Genomic DNA, 21,235 nt, shown 5'->3' on the forward strand with positions numbered 1-21,235 from the left:
CATTGTTGATATTTATTTAGCAATTAGCATCAGCGTGGAGAGTTTGGGAGTTGGAGAGTGATTGTGACTTATCTGAAAATTTGATGAATGTTTTCGGTATAAGTTCGTAATAGGTTAAATAGTTGTATGAAATTCCATTCAAACTTTAAATATAGGATATAAACCTTCTGCCTATTACAAGAGAAAGATTGCCGCCTGGAAGAAGATAGAGTATATATTTATCGTTATCAAGAAACGCGGAAATTTTACCAGAAGCTGAACGCATCCCACGAATGCTTGGTCACTCGCTGGTAACGACCAATCGATCAAGTTTTCAGCTTGAATCGCTATCTAGTTCTCTAGATTTGTGCTCTTGTAAATTTATGGTTTGGATTTGATTTATCTTCACCTCAACAGCCAACGTAAGATTTTCACGAGATCCGGTGAGTTTATTTACTTCACGGACATTGGGATAAACTCTTGATCCGTCTTAAAACGTTAGGAAAGGCAATTTCAACGCATTCGCGATCCTGCTATGAAAATTATATGGCAGGTTTTGCAGAAAGAAATCAAGAAACGATTTTCAGAATTAATAAACAAAAATTTTGAAAATGAAATTTCTCAATTCGACCCTGGCTCTAAGCCAGGAAATTATCTAAAATTTTGAAAAAACCTCAGAAGCCAATATCGAAACAAAAGAAAGAGAAAAATAAAATATTACTAACTAATTGCGAAAAAGTTCAAATACCTGCAATGCAGCTTGAAAGCGCGCATAATTTTAATTTAGGACTTACCAGTTCAATTGAAAATCAAGTTATTCTAATTGCGAAAAAGTTCAAATACTTGCTATGCAGCTTGAAAGCGCGCACAATTTCAATTAAGAACTTACTAGTTCAACTGAAAATCAAGTTACTCAGGACTTCGAAAATATTCTCAATAAAGTAAACATTTTCGAAAATTCCTGGGAGGCTGATGTGGAAGAAGTGAGAACTGTTATTAAAAAAATCAAAACTTTGAAAGCTCCTGGCGATAATGGAATTTTCTACATCCTCATCAAGAAACTTCATGAAAGTATATACCGTTAAGTCACCAGTCACCGTGCGGCCTCCATTCACCGTGCACATATACAAATTCCTACAGAATATTCATAAAATTTGCACAAATTATTTTTTTGTCAGCAAAATAAAATAAAACTGATGAAACGAAGTAGTTTTTGTCACAAAGCATTTTGAAAAACCTTTTTTATGTCGTCAGAATCATGTGAATTCTGTTTGAGAATGAGATTTTTCAACACTCTTAGTAGAAACGCCTAAAATTCACATTTTTCATTTTAACGATAGAGAATGAAATTTTTCAAAATTTCAACAAGTTTTCACTGTGGATACTATTAGTAAGATGTATTTCATCGTATGAGCAGTGATATTTTATGCAAATTAGATTTTTTTATTGTGTTTCAGTCGAAACCAAAATGCACGGTGAATGGATCCTTTTCAATATATATGGTTCCTATTACCGCGCATTAGTGTAAAAAGCATGAATTTACTCGGTAATATTAGATTTTCTGTTATGTCGTCATAAAACTACTTCATATTTAGTTTTTGAGGGAATATGGAATGGTTTGGACAATACAGTCAAACCTCCTATAACGATTTTAATGAAAAAATAATTATTTAGCCAATTTTTAATTTTTTTTGGTTTTAATTGTAAATGAAGAGTTGAATACTCCTAAAAATGAGTGCGCACACTACTAGCAACATAGTTGCTCCATCAACAACGTTTCTTCAAGATACAAAATTAAATCATGACGAAAACTATACGCACGGTGAATGGTGCACTAGTGTGCACGGTAAATGGTGACATAGAACGGTACGAGGCGACCTTAACATGAGATTTTCAAACATAATTTTTGAGTATTTTTTTGTTATGCATCACTAGTTTTTGATTTTTCCCTGAATTATTATATAATTGCACGCTACGTAGTGGTATTCTAGTACGCTCCAAATTAATTGGAAAGGTTGTATAATTTTTTGAAGTGCAAATTTTTTTTAAATGCACGGTAAATGGTAGCTTGACAGTATATAAGTCGAGTCTAGTACACGACACTGAAGACGGCCTTACAGTTGAGGTCGAAATACGCGTATCAGTCAAAGGATACAAACTCTAGTGGAAATAAATGGTATAGTACTAAATTCGTTTTTTCATCTACTTTCCAGAAAGTAGCTTATCATTCTTAGTTGATCTATTTAACAAATGTTTTTAATTAGCATATTTTCCTGACTATGGGGTTCAGATGAAACTGAGGTTCTTTCTGTTTTCTAGAATCTAGAATATCTGAAAAATTCGAATTTATACAACCTTTAAGCAGTAAAAATATGGATAACTGATTTCACAATATATGTTAAACTGCGGTGCGTCTCACAGATTCCATACTGACAACATTTCATCATAAGGATAATTAGTATTTTTAATGGTCACTACGGCTCCGTGGGAGGTTGCAATTTTCCATTCCGTGCAAAAACGTGAACGCAGAAATGTACATAACCACGATGCACTCTGACACCACGCCTGGCAGTATTTCCCTATTCATGCACTATGCCTTACTAGCACGTGGGGTAGTTGGGTGGATCAACACGCCTTCGTAAGAATCGTCCGGCGTGAACCTCATTACGAAACATGTTGGACGTGGAGCATTAATGATGAAAATGTGTTCTTTCTACAAGGCACGTATCATACATAATAAATAATGGCTAAGATCGGTGCATATTGTTCTTTGGTTTATTAATGTTGTTTACAACCGCAATATCATAATCTGATCTTTTCTGGGTTGGCCGGGATACATTTTATTTAATGCTAGAAGCGGATAACGGACTCCCATTTGATATTGGATTCTAAAACTATTTAAATTCTTTCAGTATCTTGTTGATCATAAAATATGTTTAATGCATTTCTATTAAGTATTGTTTTGTCTTGTTTTATATGTTGAATTTGCATTCGAAAATTAATAAAAGTTTCGATTTTTACACGAATTTTCCAGAACACCTATCAACATGTTTCTCCAACTTTTTCATGACAATCTGTTTCAAGTTACTAAATGTGCTCAATTTAGCTCACATTGAATGCTAAATCATTCTTGAAAATACTGTCACTGTGTTAAAGGGACACATGTTATGTAGTAAATATGCACTAATTTATGATCAACTATTCACTTGAAAGTCTTGAGCGAACGTCTAAGTAACTGTTCGTGCACTTGTTTACAATGACTAAACATCCAGCCGGCAGCTTTCACTTAATTCATTCACCTCATTATCTTATCCATTCTTTTGCAGATGCTCGACGGGACAATTTCCGAGTCGCCACCGGCAGCAGAGTAAAGCAACGTAAGACAACAAACAACAACAGTCATTACAGCAACCCAGCGTTGGCTCAATTAGACGCCCGTTGGGTCATAGCTAGATATACCAAATAGATAGCCGGAGAAGTTCAGTAGGTACATACAAACACACAAAGCCGGGAACAACACGACCTTGACGGAACGAAACAGGGAAAGAAGCCGGACAGAACCCATCACAAGCAAGCGCTCCAAAGTGGAACATAGTCGTACAAAACTCAACGCAAGAATATTAAAAAGTGAAGAGCCAAAAGCATCATTCTTTGCCAGATATCAACCAAACACACAAACCCAGTTTAGCCACCAGTAGTAGTAGGAGGAACGATACGTCCTCAAACCAAAATAAAAAAAAATGACATCCTCAACAACGACGGACGCAACCGATTCGGAGTTCGACCAGAGGAAGCTTCAATGCTTGGAAATGCTCAACGCAACCACCGAATTCACCACAACCCGGTCTGGTGAGTGTGAAGCGTGTATTGTATTTTGTGGATGGGTGGGTGGTACCATAATCGTCCGGCTCCTATGGGTGGGTAATAAGGGTATGCGTTAATGTGGGATTGCGTTTCTGGCAGTATGTCATTGGGATGTTTTTATGGAATTAGATCTCGGAACGGTCTCTTTGAAGCAGCTTTCCGTAGGGTGGAACTATTCTGTGAATGTACCGTGGTGAATCAAAACCCGGACGGTACCAATATCAGGACACTTTGATAATTATCATTAATCAAATGTTAAACTTAAATTATCATCTGTTTATTTTATACATAAATTAGGTCATTTTAGATTCTTTCGTAATTTAGTTAGCATTGCCTAATAATTAGTAAAAATATAAACAAAAATGTTGCTCCAATTTGACGTGATTTTTTAGCGGTGTGGGTAATTTTAGAAAAAGTCTACGAACCCACCACATCGTTTAGTTCACAAGTAAATGCTTTAATTGATTCCCTTCGAAGTGTTTTGATAAAGCAGTGAATTAACAATTTGTACTTAGATGATCAAACGTCTTCATCAAATTTTTGATTAAATAATACAAATTGTGGCAGAAGAATCAATTTGAATACGCCGTTTGTCGATTTTATTCCGATAATTTGTATAACATTACGGGTGTCCGGATTTAAAACCATGCATAGGTCTGCTGTCCGGAATTAAAGACCAGACATTCTTGACTATTTGAATGTTTTTCATGATATTTCCATAACCAGCCCTTTCGTCCTGCTTAGTCGCGCTTAGTCGACGACTAAGAAGCTTTTCTCAGATTTTTTTTTAGAAATTTTCACCCGAAGTTATAAAAAATTATGTGCGAAATCAACAACGATCTAACGCCTCATAAGATATTAATTGAAATTTCCAACCTGTACCTACCAACGCTCTGGAGTAATTTAAACCTATTTGCATAGAATTTTATATATAACAAGGGCATATTACCGCCCTGTAGAAAATCAATCTGAATTCATGAACTGCATCAACGTCCTAGAAGAATTTCACTATATCGATTGGCCTGTAGAACATCGATTGACAATTCCAGGCTTTATCAACGCCCTAGAGTAATTTGACCTTATTCCACGTAGATCAAAATCGAAAACTCCATGCAGTATCAACGCCATGGAGTAATTTGTCTCATATAGATCCGTAGTATCCTAACGCCCTGTATGACATCAATTAAAAAATCAAGCTTAATACACGCCTTGGAGTAACTTGACCTCACCTTATGTAGACCAAGTGCATCTTTACGCCCCACATCACTTGAATGTTCCAAGCATTATCAACGCCCTGGAGTCATTTGGCCTAATGCCATGCAAATCAGTTGCATCTTAACGCCCTGAGGAACAAATGTCAAGATGAATAAATGCCCTTGACTAATATGACCTTGTCTTACGTAGATCTGGTGCACCTCAATGCTCTGCATCGATTGAAAGCTCCAATCTGTATCGGCGCCCTAGAGTAATTTGAACTTGTCTCCTATAGACCAGCTGCATATTAACGCCCTGTAGAACATTATTTAAAAATATTAAGCTATATAAACGCCCTGGATTAATTTCACTTTATCCCATGTAAATCAAGTGCATCTTGACGCCCTGTATGACATCAATAGAAACTCCAAGCTCTTTCAACGCCCTGGAATTATTTGACCTAATCCCAAATCGTTCAAAAACATCTCAAGGCCCTGTAGGACATCAATTGAAAATTCAAACTTTATCAGCGCCCTGGAGTATTGTGACCTCAGTTTACGTAGACAAAGTGCATCTTTACACCATGTAGGACATCAATCGAATATTCCACGATTTAATAACGCCCTGGAGTGATTTGACCTTGTTCCATGTAAATAAGATGCATGTTAACGCCCTAAGGGACAAATGTCAACATTGATAAACGCCCTCCACTAATTTGACCTTGTCTTATGTAAATCTGGTGCATCTCAAAGCCATATATCGTTTGGAAATTCCAATCTGTATTGATGCCCAATTTGACCTTGTCTCACGTAGATCTTGGATCAGGTGCATATTAACGCCCTGTAGGACATCAATTGAAAATTCCATGCTGTATAAACGTCCTGGAGTAATTTGGACGCGTGTCATGTAAATCAACTTTATATTAACGCCCTGTTCGATATCTATTTTCCTTGTCTTTTGACTTTGTCCAATGACTTTGTCTTACGTAGATCAGGTTCAACTTAATGCTCTGTTTCCATTCATTGAAAATTCCAAGCTGTATCAACGCCATGGAGTAATTTGACTTTATCCTATGAAGATCAGGTGCATCTTAACGCTCTGATGGATGTCATCGGAATTGTCAAGATATATCAATGCCCTGGATATTTTTTTTCCTTTCTCACGTATATTAGGTACATCCTCAGGTTCTATAAGACATCAAATGGAAAATCTAGCCTTTTCAACGCCCTGGAATATTTCAAGCTTATCTTTTACATTCAAGCTTATCAGGTGCATCTTAACGCCCTTTAGAACATCAATTGAATCTTCCAAACTGTATTACCACCCTGGAGTAATTTGACCTTATTCTATGTAGATCAGGTGCAACTTAACGATCTGTAAAAAAAGACATGGATACCGTCTTCAGCCATTTAGCTGCACAGACTGTTACTTAACACTAGACAACGGACAAGCATGCTCCATTGGCACAACCTATAACCATTCGTGACGAAAAGTTCCAATGGCTGAAGCGGGAATCGAACCCACACCGATGCGATTGAATGCCTGACGACACTAACCGCACAATCTGTAGGGCATGAATCTAAAATTCCAAGCTGTATCAATGCCCTGGAGTAATTTGACCTTATTCCACATTAATCAGGTGCATCTGAATGCCCTGTGTGACATCAATCGAAAATGTCAAGCTGCATAGTAATTGAACTTATTTCATGTAGATCACATTAACGCTTTGTAGAACATCAATTGCATGTTAAAATGTACATGCATTCTGAGCAATATCAACGCTCTGGAGTAATTTGACCTTATCCTATGAAGATCAGGTACATCCCAACGCTCTGTATGCCGAGCAATTTATTTATTATATTGGTGAGTTCTTCCCGTTTTATATGTTGTTTATACTATCTGTATTTTGTCTCATATGGTTTGTCTATACTATTTATCAAACGATTGTGCTACTTTTCCTCGAATGTCGTTTCCGCGAATGACAGTTCCCCGAAAAACTGTTTTCCTCGAATGCCATTTTTTCGAAAGATTTGTCTCTTCGAGAAGTGATGCAGTTCATGAAGGTGCAAGAATAGTTCTCAGTGACAGGGTGCGTACCAGATGACTGTGAACGGACCCACTACCCGGAAATGTGGGAAGCTGTGAAACGGGATGTTCAAAGAACAGATATTCAAGGGCCTGGCGTTTGAGGAAACGACATTTGGGAGATCAATCAATATATAGGGCAAAGTAGCACAATCCCTTAATTAAATGGATATTACTATATGAAGTCATTGGCCTACAGGGCTGTATGCGCTTGATCCCTAATATTCCATATTGTTAAAGACATTGTTGGTTAAATAATCTCGAGAGATCCTTCGATAAAAGCATGTGAGCATTGAGAAGCCCAAAACCACTCCCGAAGTTTGATGAAATATGGTATAGTTTAAAGCTGAAAAAATCTTCAACTCATATGTTGTTAAGACTGTCAGTTCATACCCTTGATTATTCTGGACCAATGATTTTCATGTGATAGTGATAAAATTCATAATCAAGTATGCACCAATAGCAGCATTTTTGTGTTTTAAATTTTGATGAAAATAGTTTGAAAACCATCTGTAATTGATACTTGGCAATTCCAAGATTCACTAATATATCTAACGTAAAACTGGAAAAGATAAAACTATAGCGAAATATTTTGAAATCCAGAGAAATTGATGACTTTTTCCATTTTGTTATCATCCCAACAGCGATATTTTATTTGTAATGTAAGCCATTTAGTTGGCTGAAAATCAAACACCTCTTCTTTATGTAAAAAAATAGTACAAACGTTCTGGATGTTCTGCTTTTAGAAAACTCAAAAAAACTTAGTTAACTTAATTATTTGGTTTATTTTTTTAAAGAAAAAAAAAACATATATTTCTCTAAGTATGCTTCATATATTACCCTAGCTTGACAGTTGGCAAAAAAGCACAGTTTTTGATAAATTCTATGTATTTTTTCACGTATCTTCTTCTCATATATTCCCTGAAACACAAAGCAATCTTAGGGGCATCGCATGGAGGAAAATTGTAGTCTAATTTAAAGTAATTTTGACGACCATTTTGCATTTTATCAGAAAAACGTGATTCACCGTTAGCGCTTCGTTTTGATTCTTAGATCAGCAAAAAAGAGCATAGAAAAAACTGTACAATAATATTTACCGAATGAACAATTTTCTTATTAAATGCTAACATCATATTTTTTACACTGCCATTTTGTTCTTAGTCAATTTATCAAACAAACAGAAATGCAATATCAAGCAATAACATAAATCATTCAATTCAGTTGTATTGTCAAAATTATGCTTTTGACTTTTGAAGAACTTCATACAGGCAGAATAGTACCACAAACATAAATTATCGTTACTCGAAAACTGTTACATCGATTTGCTTAAATTTTTTACAATTTTGTTTAAAAAGCGAAATGCAATAACAATATATTGTCCTAAAAGCGAAATGCTGAACATGCGAAAAATTTTGAAATTTGAGGGAGACACAAAAATGTTTACAAATAAACAGTTCTATGTGGTGTTTAGATTGGCACTAGATAATTCGTTTTACACTGAGTGATAGGTTCTACAAGACTGAGATTACTATCAAAAGGGCACATCGAAATATTATTAGTTGTATGACTCTAGGAAATAGTCACATAGCATATACAGTAGGCATTGTTAAGGTAGATTCAATTGATACAAGGACAAAATAATACTCACTTTTTACATCAGCAAATTTTTCAACTAAATAATGTTTAAATGTATATTAGTTTTTGTTCGTTGGGAATGTATACTAAAGTATTTGGGATATTTGTTATTTTTATACATTAAAATGTTGCTAAGGGTTTTCGGATTTCCGTTTATGATCTATATATACTGAAAGTCGAAAACTCATAGCAACATATTCTCCATCACAGTTGATCCCTGTTTATTAAATTATTTGTGATATTTCTTGTGAGACGACATCATAAGCGCCTAAGAATAGGAGCGCCCTCTGGGCTAAAGCAACACCCGCCCCCCCCCTCCCCACAAAAAGGGACGACTAAGAAGCTCAAATTTTACGACGACAGGGCTGTCCATAACGTTTAACATAAAAATCATCGTTTATGCCAAGATCTAGTGTACAACAATATGTGTCAATGTCACACTTTGATTTAATTCATAAAATACTTGTTTAAAATAGAGCCCAAACAATTGCTTCTCCTCAAGCGTCCGTGTATTGATTCACCACGTTAAATAGTGTTAATTAAATATGATATTTTGTATTATTTCCCTAATATCTTTAATTATGATCCCGAAATGGCAAACTGGTCAAGGGGAGCTACTTTAGTAAAGCAAATTATGATTAAAATTATACGATTTGAGGACTTAGTTCAAGCATGAAACGGGATAGCTGCGATTAGAGGGTATATGAGTTAAAGTGCTCTGCACTGATTTGTTTTTGTATACAATTTCGACTTCTACTAGCCTTGCTGTTCACAAATTTTTGAGAAATGTAAAAGTGAATGCAACCTACATCGCACTTGGAGTCTTCGAACGTCGGGTGCTTAGGACGATCTTCGGAAGTGTGCAGGAAAACGGAGTATGGCGGCGAAGGATGTAGATGTTAACTAAATAAATGAAATGACAATAGATGATGCATGAAATATTTTTGGAAGCGTATTGTGAAAAGAAATCTAGATAAATAATTTAAAAAATTACAAAAATCAGAGTTCAATTTCATCCTGTAAAATTCCGTGCTATTACGGATTTCGTATCGAGCTTCACGAAACATTTTCAAATTTCGTATCGTTTCGTCATTTCCAGTGATACGAATTCCGTATCGACATGAAAAACTTGCATATCGCATACCCTTAGTACGCAAAAACTGCTCGCAATGTTACAACTTTCTCCTTCGGGTCAGTTGGATGAAAGTGGCAGTCGGAAGACGAAAGACAAATAAGAACCAGCATACCAAACAGGGCCACCGAGTAATGTGCATGAAAACTCAATTAAAAATTCATCAGTAACTTTGCTCGCAGTTTTGTCGCTGTCGTTGTCAGTAGACGGAAAAATGGGGTTTTAAGGACTTGTCCGGAGTATTTGCTGGTCCGAAAGAAGGGCGTGCAATATTGGATAGAGCTATGGCAAAATTTTGAATTTTACTATAAGAGTTAGACGGAGAATGTTGCTTGAAGCGTACATTGAACGATCTTAAGTTTTAAATTAGGTTTCTTGTGTGCTTCAGTTAGTCAGAGTTTGAAGAATTGTGCTACCATCTTTAGGGTAACAATGCTAGATATAACTGCCAATAAACAGTTCGGATTCTGACATGGACATTCGATCACTCATCAACTTTAAGTGTAACAAATTTGATTCGATCCAACAAATCTGAAGGCTATTCTACTGGTCTCACTTTAATTAATATAGAAAAAGCATTTGACAGTGTTTGGCATGAAGGCTTGATCGTCAAATAAAAAAACTTTAATTTTCCAACATAAATTATTAGAATAATCTAGAGTTATCTGTCAATCGTACACTTCAGGTCATTTATCAGAACTTCAAGAATGAAAGACAAAAATCTTTGTTTCCGGATGACACAAGCCTTTCCGCCAAAGGACGAAGCCTGCAAAAAAGTTTGAATATTTTTTCTTCATACTTGCAAAAATGGAAGATTTTTGGTTTTGCTTCCAAAACTCAACTTTTAATATTATCACATAAACCAAAAGCTCTTTATTTTAAACCTTTTGGTAGACATGTTGTCACGATTATAGGGGTTCTAATACAACGGTCAGATGAATTTAAGTATCTAGAGCTCATGCTAGATAAAAATTCAACTTTCAAAAATAATGTTGAGGGCATTCAAGCAAAATGTCATAAATTTATATGGCTTTGATAAGTTTAAAATTTTTTCTTCGATCTAACTTTAAAATTGCTTTAGAGAAATTTTTATCATTATGATTCAAAATGCTTCGTTCATTAATTAAGACCTCTTCTCTCCCCTTCGACACAAACTCGTGAAGCCCTTCGCCCCCATAAATGCTACGTCATTTGGAATGGAAACCTTGTTATCTTGAAAATCATTCTAAATGAAAATTGCGTATATAAAAAATCTACGTATAAAACTGCGCACAAACACGTAAAAAATCTGACACTAAATTGGCCGACCTAAAGTAACTAAAAATGATTCTCGGAATTAAAATTCAACATGAGTTAGTCTCGAAATAACTCTTCAACCTGATCATAACCTCACATAATTCAAGTTTACGATAAGTGGTTGTGTCGTGCAAACGGTGCCATTGAAACAGTGTCATAATTTATTTCACTTTATAATGTATATGCATAGATTTAGTTGTGAGACATTATGCACAGATTACGAAACACTTCAAGATAAGGTAAATCTCTGCCACAGCATTAAAATTCATATAAAAATTTAAGGATCTCCACACAAAAATGTAAAACATCGGGAAGAAAACAGAACATATTTTTATCGTTTCATAATTTTCGAACCATTCACGCACTGTGACTCCAGGGAAGAGCAAGTTAAATTACAACCAAGAAACGTGAGTGGCATTTCCAAAGTCCATTTTAACTAAATTACGTCCCCTATTTGGAATCCTTTGTCGGAATGCACCACATGAAGGTGGCAACGCATTGTTCTCCAAAGTTGTCGAGTAATTTCTACTCACTAATTGCATATTACACCCATGTCGAATCAGAGAAAGCTTGTTCACTGCTCTAATTGCATCATTGCGAATTTTCCGTTTCCTCTCCCTTTTTAGGACCTTTCTGCAGGGGAACCTGGGATGGTTGGCTCTGTTGGCCGGATACTGCGGCTGGCGAATCTGCACTGCTACCCTGCCCAGATTTCATGGATGGATTCGATCCAACAAGTAAGATAACTTTTGTAATAATTCAGTTTTGTAATACTTATGGCTTTGTGTTGTATTCTGTCGGATTAGGATTCGCACACAAAGACTGCGATGAGGACGGAGAATGGTTTAGGCATCCACTGACCAACAGAACTTGGTCCAATTACACAACCTGCGTTAATTTGGATAAGCTCGAGGTGAGTTATGCCGCTTGTAGCAGCTGCTTATAGGATTCATTCTTGCGTACAACTCTGGTTTATTTCCATTTGAAACTTTCCCTACATGTCTGTGCGGATGCCAGTGGATGGAACAAGTGAGAACGATATACGAAACGGGATACTCGATTTCGCTGATAGCCCTCATCTTATCGCTTGGTATTTTAAGTTACTTTAGGTAAGCTAAAACAATCCTTCTGTTGAATCAAGTAGACTGCAATCGGTTCTATTTACGGAAACCAATTTGGATCCTTCCATCTCATCGAACGTGATTCATTGCAACACCATTAAAACTACCTTCTTCATATAACTTAACATCCCACAATGACACCCATCAACATTTAACCCCAGAAAATCACCAACCAGTAGTCCCAGTTCTACAGATTAGATAGCAAAAAAGCAAATTCACCATTGATGGGACACTTTTTCGGCAAATTTGAACCTTCACGGATAAAAATCTGATCCCCACACCATGATTTACAAATCATGAAATTCATAAATTGGTTAGGTCATAATATCAGGATCACAAATCATGGTTCCTGGAGTCATAATCATGATTCCTCATAAGCGTAACATTCAGTATGAAAACACTAAGCGGCGCACTTTGCTTCATCTCATTCGTATCGATCACTCTTAATTCAAGATGTCGAAGTGGTTGAGTGGTAAAGTACGTGGCTAACAATCGGAAGGTTCATGGCTCGAATCTCAATGTATGCTATTTTAAACTTTTTTTTATTTTGTCGATCAAAAACGGATGCACGACTCAGCATTTTTGGCATTTGAACCATGATTCCGAGCAATCAGCTACAAATACCTAACGCGTGTGTTGCGTTACGGCAATCTGACTCATGATATCATGAGTCCAAATCATGGTGTATTTTCATAAGACGAAAACACGCTGGAATCATGATATCATGAGTCATAATCTTGTTTTTGGATTCTGATTTCTACCCGTGTTTGCAACACTTTCCGCGAAACTTTTCATTTACTTTGATAGTGCGACACACACAGCTTACTCATGTGCACGGTGTACTATATTGAGAAGGTGATATATACCGAAAACTGACAGCTACTTGAATATGCATGGCTTTCTATTCGAATATTAAGAATAAATGGGACTTTCATCTCTTATATTTGATAGCCTAGTTAAATTCAGTCTAAATTCCTTTCTTTCTGTTTTATTTGATTGTTTCGATTTCATTTGATTACTTATAATTTGAAACAAATTTGGTTGTTAAGGGGTACCTAGTTTATTACATATTCAAATTCTACGTTAAAAATTGAGCCAGAACTTAGTTTTATGACTTTCCGTGCCCTGGAACTATTTCTATAACACGTTTGAAGTTAGTATGGAAATCACGTTTGAATCACCCCTCTGCAAATTTTACTACAGGGTGAGCTGTCATTATGTAAAATGAAATGTCATCGAGTCAGCAGATTGAAATCTTCATTTATAATATAACATGTCAAATTTAAGATATTGAAGAGCAATAAAATTGTGTCATACTAAGAAAAATGTGCTCTTTCGATCAAGCTACGAAAACCTGTGATTTTTTAATTTCTAAACAACCCAATTATCCCAAAAACGATTGATTTATGTTGAAATCAATGTCAAAACATAAGAACCAATCGATATGTTTTGAGGTGACTGTACAATTTAATACAAATACTAATAGTCTTATCATGGTATTTGTCTTGTTTGTTTTAACTAGACTTTCGATTTTATGAAAAGTTATAGGTATGTAGCATTCAAAATTGTTCCACTGCAATCGATACAAGTACTCGTTTTAACCAGCAAAGCTGAACTGTGTCACATAAAATGTATAATATTTTTAGCGTGACGAAATAATGACCGCACATTCATAGGCACACTCGGATCATTTTGATGAAAATTTGAGCTTGACAGCAGCCTGGCTGCTTGTTGATATCCACTTCGCACCCTCTAGCTAAACCCTAACCGCTCAGCGAATACCTAAAGGTCACCGAATGTCATTACCCAATGGGGTATGAGTTTCGGGTATCTGTGTTTTGAAATTTTCTTACCTCCAGGAGCACAAAAATGCAGCATTTTAACCGGAATAACTCCGGGCACAGGAACACTCCCGAGAACTTTTGGCCACTAGCAACTAGATATGTGTACGAGTATACTGTCGAAACATGATTGAAATCCGTATTAAAGTATTCGCTGAGAAGTGAGAGTTTGAGGTTTATTTTCCTTTCACTCAGGCCTATACGGATTAAAGATATAAAATAAAAATAATGAAGACACTGGTCCCGGCAAACTTCGTCTTGTCATCAAGTAGGCTGTTGAAAACCGATATGAATCGTCCCATACAAAATGACAGTTCCGTTCATTCTCGTTTTTCCTACTTTCCCGGTTAGCATCCTGGAATTTATATACACAAAAACACGTCGGAACCCTTGACGAACAAAATGGAGAAAGAATTATCCAAATCCGTAGCCCCGTTCGTGAGCCATTTCGTGACATACAAACACTGCCGCGGGGGACTGCACGCCGCGGTTGCTAAGGTAAAAATTTCTAAGTGTTTGACGTTTCGTGGCCTTGTTGTTTACGGTTTGGACTTGATAAATTTCTGTCCGCGTTGGCGAAGCAACTTAGCTAGGGTAGATGTACCAATAGTGGAGGCACTCAGCACGATTGAACTTCATTTAACAGCCTAAATTCAAGAAGCGCAATTAATGCACATGTTAATGTTGTAACGGAAAGTGACGACCTTTGACTAAATGAGAAAAATGATTTCATCGCAGTAATTCACGGCATGTCAGTGAAAAATAACTTTTCAACTATTCCGTGTATCAACAAGCCAAGACGTCGATTGGCAGTGTCGGTTCTGTGGCTAATGTAATAAAATCAGTGGAAACGGCACTACCGCAACTAAAGAAACACCCACAACTAAGGGAACGCTTACCCTATGCAACGCTTCCTGAGATGAGATTTTCAAGCGCGCGGGCACATCCACGTGTTCAGCGATGTTGATCGGTCCCAATCAGGACAAATGAACATGATATTAATGCGGGTAAAGTAGCGGAAAATCATTCGAACCACTGGTTGGAATTATCAACATCTTGGAAGCATCCACGCATTGTGCGTGGATAATTATAGAGAAGTGAGGTGCCATTTACATGTTCACTATCGATAGGGTCAAACACGATGTAAACGGTAAACTATCCATTACGATATCTTAGTTGATAAGTGTTTTGAGAAGACCGATTGTAATTGTATGCAATCATGGCTGAGAACCGTCCACAAAATTTGCCCATCTCCCGCTAGTTCCGTGTAAGTTAGTTATTATTATTGGGGACGGATTCGACCATTTAGATGGGTACTGTCTTCGGAAGAGTTGTACAGGACAGTGCTCGCTTCCTTTCAAAATATGTCATGGTAAAAAAAATCCACAATTATCTGGCACTTGATCATGTTGATGCACACGAGATGTAGCCCATCTACGAGAAAATGGGTGGTATGAATAGAAAGCGTTGAACTTCATGTAGCATCTACTCAAAACCGAAATCCACAGAGTTTACTACACTTTTGGTGTGAATAAAAAGCCTTTCGAACATGCAGTACTGATGCTGCATGTAAAGAAAAATCCATTCAGAGTGACGCTTAACATTAATACAATCATTCATATGAAGGAAATGCATGGAATCTAATCGATTACGCGACAATTTGCACAAATTCATGAAGGTGCTATAGTTTGACGAGATTTGTAGTGTAATTTTGCGATTAGTATTCGTGTTCTCTTTATGTGTATGATTTTATGATGATGGTCCATCAAAGAAGTTTCTGGGTGGTTTTCTGTATTCGCCAACGCCAGAGTTTGATGAATTTTTGAATGTTAGCATATAATCTATGAAGCGATCTTGAGATTACAGTTATTAAACTAGGAACCACATATTTATAAATATCTGAATTCCCACCGACATCCCAAAATTTCTAAAAATAACAACACAATTATCGTAATGCCAGAATTCACACAGATATTACAAATTGCTACGGCTGGTAATCTTACCAGAATCTCAAAAATGGCGGGGCGAATGTTATCGTAACCATGATTTTTACTCAAAAGTAAATTATTCCCTTCAATTCCGCAATCTCAAAGCATGTGTAGCAACCTCTGAAGCTAACTACCAGTAGCTTTGTAGTAAATGCAACCATTATTCATAGCAACGCGTTTTGTTCGAAAACGGAAATTACACAAAGATGTTCCACTCGTGTTCCACATGTTGCGTTTACTACCGAGAATGTAGTAAACTCAACTTTACTATATTTTATTCATACCGCCCAATGTCCAATCGATACGTGATTATAACTTTCTTTGTATTTGTGGCCGTGGAGGAAATTTCTGATTCAGACTTTTATAAAAATTATGGCCAACCATAATTTTTGAATTTCAAGTGCAATAAGGATTGTTATAAGATCATGCATTCCAGTTATAATTTGCAGAAGGCATTCCTACAGAATATCTAAAACTAAGAAGCGATTCTGTTCTTTCATCCTTGCAGAAATGCCGGAATTTTTTTTTTTTTCGTAAGGCACTCTGTGCTTGTGGCCACTACCGTGCCGGAATCAGTTGATATGTAGCTTCTTAACCGATACAGATCTATTTTTAACTTATCTATATTTACATCTACACTCTTTCCTACTCTTTTTACTCTCACACCGAGCAGGCAGGAGAGAGCTCTGCTGTTAGTGAGGCTAGCTGCCTGCGAAGAGGGTCAGTTTGTCTCAGTCACCATCTGATACTGACGGAGGATGGATGTGCTCCCCAAAGCACGGTCCTCCGTGAGGCGTCTTCTGGTGGCTGGACGGGTTTTTTGTGGAGGGGCTGGGAATCGAACCCATGACCTTCCGCTTATGAAGCGAAAGCGCAACCTCAAGGCTACAGACCCAAAAAAAAAAATGCCGAAATGTTCATACTGAAATTCTTACTGAGGATTTTTTAGAGGATCCCTGTAGTAATAGGATTGCTCTGGGGACCTCCATGGGTTTCTCAAGGAATTCCTGCAGGAAATTCCTCCGGAGTTGCTCCAGGGACTCTTTCAGAGTTGCTCAAGGATTTTTTTTTCAGGCAATCCTAACCTTGATTTTTCTAGGAATTACTCTAGAGTTGCTTTAAGAAATTGCTTTAGGGATACCACAATAAACTTGTTAAGATATTATTTCAGGATCCATCGGATATCAGGGTTTTATAGGGATGCTTTTACGTATAATTTGTCTTTGGTATAACTTCAGAGGTTAATTTTTTGATATACCGTCAGACAGGACTAATTTTGATTCTAGGGGCTACTTTGGACACTCACGTTTTGGATTTATTTCCAGCATAAATATAATACTGAGCCTTTTTGTGTCTTCAGCACTCTTATTAACCAATATATGCTCTATAATCAGGCATGCATATTTTTTGGAATAACATCAACAAGTAACAGGATAAACAAGAAAATATATCAAAAAAGTCCAAACAAATATTCACAAGCTACAAAACATTTTCTATGTAAACATTGTTTGAATTTTCCACGTACCGTGGAAAGTTGTTGGGGACATCACAAAACTATCGAATCGTTATGTTTCAAAGAAATTTGTGATAGTTTTTTGTTGAAAGTTGTTGTTTTATAAAAATAAGTGATCAAATGACTTAATTTTACGACTCTTATTTTATTATTCAGTGTTGGTTTCTATATTTTACAACACAATAAAAAATAAACAAAGGATCAAGGAAAGTGAATAGTTATGAAACGTATATAATTCAATTCATATAAACAGTAAACTCACAACATAATCCTTAAAAAATATTTTTCGGTCAAATTTTATCTGAAAGCAATGTTTTGATTGTCTATGATCTTGCGAATCATTATTCTTAAACTTCATGAATTGCACTTTGAATAAAAATTACTTTTCGTTACACGAGTTAATCAGATTCTTCTACATATCCTTCATATAAAATTAAGAATAAGAACGAATGTTTCTATACAAAGCTATTTATTTATCGCAGTACTTGGTAGTACTTGGTAACTTGCATAATCAAGCATTATTACCTGACATTTAGAAGGAAGTAAAGTTGAAATATCATCATGCGAATTAAAAATTATAAATAGGAAGATTTTTTTTCGAAAAGTGCTGTATAGGTATGTGTTTTACGAGCTTTACAATTTTCTAAATTATGTTCATCAATGCAAAACATTCCAACACATCACATTGGACGATAATCAATAGAATAAATTTAAAATTTATGGTGAAAAATCATTTTAATATCAAAACGTATTAATTTTTAAATGTGTCCAAAGTAGCCCCTTTTTTGTCTTGAAGGACACATATTTTTCGCTATTCAAGCAGCTTTTTTTATTTATTGATGGACTAGTGGGCCCGGCAAACTTCGTCTTGCCATCAAGTAGGCTGTTGAAAAACGCTATGGATCGCCACATACAAAATGACAGTTCCGTTCACGCTCGTGTTTTCCGACTTTCCCGGTGAATATCCTGGGATTTTTATACACACAAACACGTCGGAACACTTGACGAACAAAACGGAAAAATAATCATTCAAATCGGTTGACCCGTTCGGGAGCCATTTCGTGACATACAAACACCACTCCATTTTTATTTATATAGATTTGCCTCAAAGTTTGCACATTGGTTACGTACAAATACAACTTAGATGTATGCAAAAATTATCGAAATCTATTCATTATTCTAAGAGCTACAAATCCTCAAAGTTGTAGAATATGAATAATGTCAAAAGAAGCCCCGTTTGATGGTATCAAGAATGCTCCTGTGGATCCCTTCATGGATTTTGCTGAGATCCCTTCAAATATTTGTCCAGGTATTTTTTTCAGGAATACTCCTAGGGATTTTATAGAAAGTGGTTCTCAAGTTGCAGCATATGGCAGGCCAAATTGCGATTCGTCATCCAATTCTGGGTAAAGCCTCTCTAAACAAAGAAAAAAAAAAAAAAATTCGTCATCAAAGCGCGTTAGTTTTTGTTAAATAACTAAGTCAAAATAATATTTATATTAATGCACAACTTTTCAAAGATTTTCTATCTCGCTTAGATTACGAAATATCCCTCAATGATAACAGACCGGAAGTGATATTGTAAACTAGTGCACGAGTTTTACCACGATATATTCTGAAAGGAAGCGAGCACTGTCCTGTACAACTCTCCCGAAGACACTACCCATCTTGAAGGTCGAATCCGTCCCCAATAATAATAACTCACTTACACGGAACTAGCGGGAGTTGGGCAAATTTTGTGGACGGTTCTCAGCCATGATTGCATACAATTACAATCGGTCTTCTTAAAACCCTTATCAACTGAGATATCGTAATGGATAGTTTACCGTTTACACAGTGTTTGACCCTGTCGATAGTGAACATGTAAATGGCACCTCACTTCTCTATAATTATCCACGCACAATGCGTGGATGCTTCCAAGATTTTGATAATTCCAACCAGTGCACATTGGGGAATTCCGAACCCAAAGGTGGAAAAAATTGATAAATTTCACAATAGAAAGATAAAAAATAAGTTTTATAGCTCATTCGAAAGGAAATTTTCTCAGGAATCGATTGGTGATGATTTCATGCATGTGGGGCCACTCTGGGATAAGCTATGATGCCCGTTTTGCCCCAATTCCTTGAAAATTTTAGATTTTTATGTTGTATTGAGTAAAACTATTTTATTGTGGAGATTATTTCCCATGAAATCCATCATTTCTAGTCCATTCAACAATGTTTCACAGAGAACATTATAAAAAAATGGAAATTTAGGGGATTATGGGGCCAAATGTACAATGAAATATTTTTGAAGAGGAATTTTTGTTTTAAATTTTTTCAACGTTTTTTTTTATTGAAATAAATTCTAAAATAGTTAAATAATCATGAATATAGCTTGCAGAAATATGTTGTATTAAAATTTATAGGATATGTATGATAATTATGTATGCTCTATGCAACATATTGTGAATAATTTACCTTCTTATATCATAAATTCCAAACATTTCCAAACGATGTGCGATAGTTTGGGTAAACGATATTTATCTAAATGATCGATTGCCGTTAACCTCATTGATAGGAGATAGTGGGAGCATATAGTTTTTAGGCTATTTTTGCAACAATTCCCCTAAACACGATTTCTTTCGTAATTAATTTAACTTTTTTTTCCAAATCAAATTTATTGTATACTGAATTGTTTATTCTGTATCTGATACAATATTTAAATCATAAAACATAGGAGATTTTGGGGATTTTTTACCCATAAACAAAAAAATAACCAAATAAAAAAAATCAAAAATGAATCTATCAAGAAATCATCAGCCGTTTTTTCTGATTGCAACAAATTACTCAGGATCAGGTTAGTTATTCAATCATTACTGTAGCGATTCGTGAGAGTCAAATTGCATTTTACAAGAAATTATTCGAGAAATAATTTTGTCTTTTTATGGATATTTGGTATTCAATATTCCAATTGCCATCATACACTACAGAAAAAGTTATCATAAAAGTGATAATGCAGTTGTTAATAATGTTCAATTCTAGATTTTTCCAAAATCGATCATTCATTTCATTAGTATAATTTATAGTTACTATGTTTGTTATATTGTCTCTACATTTGCTGTTAACAGATCTCTCGTTGGTTGACATCAATGATGAAGAACCATACTTTGTTAATATTGTAACCAGTAATTATGGTTACATCTGTTTGACTGAATTTCAAGCAAGAGCCTTCTAAAATGCATAACATGAAGAAATTTAAATTAATTAACTCATTACGCGTGGTAAAGATGGACAAATTGTGGGTGAAAGTATGAAAAAAATCCACGAGCTCGGCTGGGATTTGAACCCAGGACTCTTGTATGCTAGAACTGCGCTTTACGGGCTCGGTAGCTTAGTTGGTAGATTTTTTTCATAATTTCAACCATGATTTGTCCATCTCTACCACGAGTAATGAGTTAATTAATTTAATAACCATGCGGATTGGATTACCGAACAGCTCAATATAAGCGTCAATTTATTTTGAATTGAGCATTATTAACTACAGCATCTTCAATCAAAATGTGCCATATTGAAATATATGGAAGACTTTGTTTGTTTATGATCACT

At 35.8% G+C, this 21,235-nt stretch overlaps 1 protein-coding gene across 19 annotated transcripts in view; it reads left to right on the forward strand.

The window, feature by feature from the left end:
• LOC5572771 (calcitonin gene-related peptide type 1 receptor) overlaps nucleotides 1–21,235 on the forward strand; it is a 265,555-nt gene that overhangs the window by 200,796 nt on the left and 43,524 nt on the right. For 18 of the 19 annotated variants that reach the window (XM_021847425.1, XM_021847413.1, XM_021847409.1 and 15 more), the window contains 4 exons: nucleotides 3,306–3,828; nucleotides 11,812–11,922; nucleotides 11,992–12,098; nucleotides 12,203–12,294. In XM_021847425.1, the coding sequence (XP_021703117.1) occupies nucleotides 3,720–3,828; nucleotides 11,812–11,922; nucleotides 11,992–12,098; nucleotides 12,203–12,294 (419 nt within the window). In that variant the 5' untranslated portion in view covers nucleotides 3,306–3,719. The remainder of the gene's footprint in view (nucleotides 1–3,305; nucleotides 3,829–11,811; nucleotides 11,923–11,991; nucleotides 12,099–12,202; nucleotides 12,295–21,235) is intronic. The other variant, XM_021847426.1, reaches the window with a different exon arrangement.

This window comes from Aedes aegypti, chromosome 2 (assembly GCF_002204515.2).
Source record: "Aedes aegypti strain LVP_AGWG chromosome 2, AaegL5.0 Primary Assembly, whole genome shotgun sequence".
NCBI lineage: Eukaryota > Metazoa > Arthropoda > Insecta > Diptera > Culicidae > Aedes > Aedes aegypti.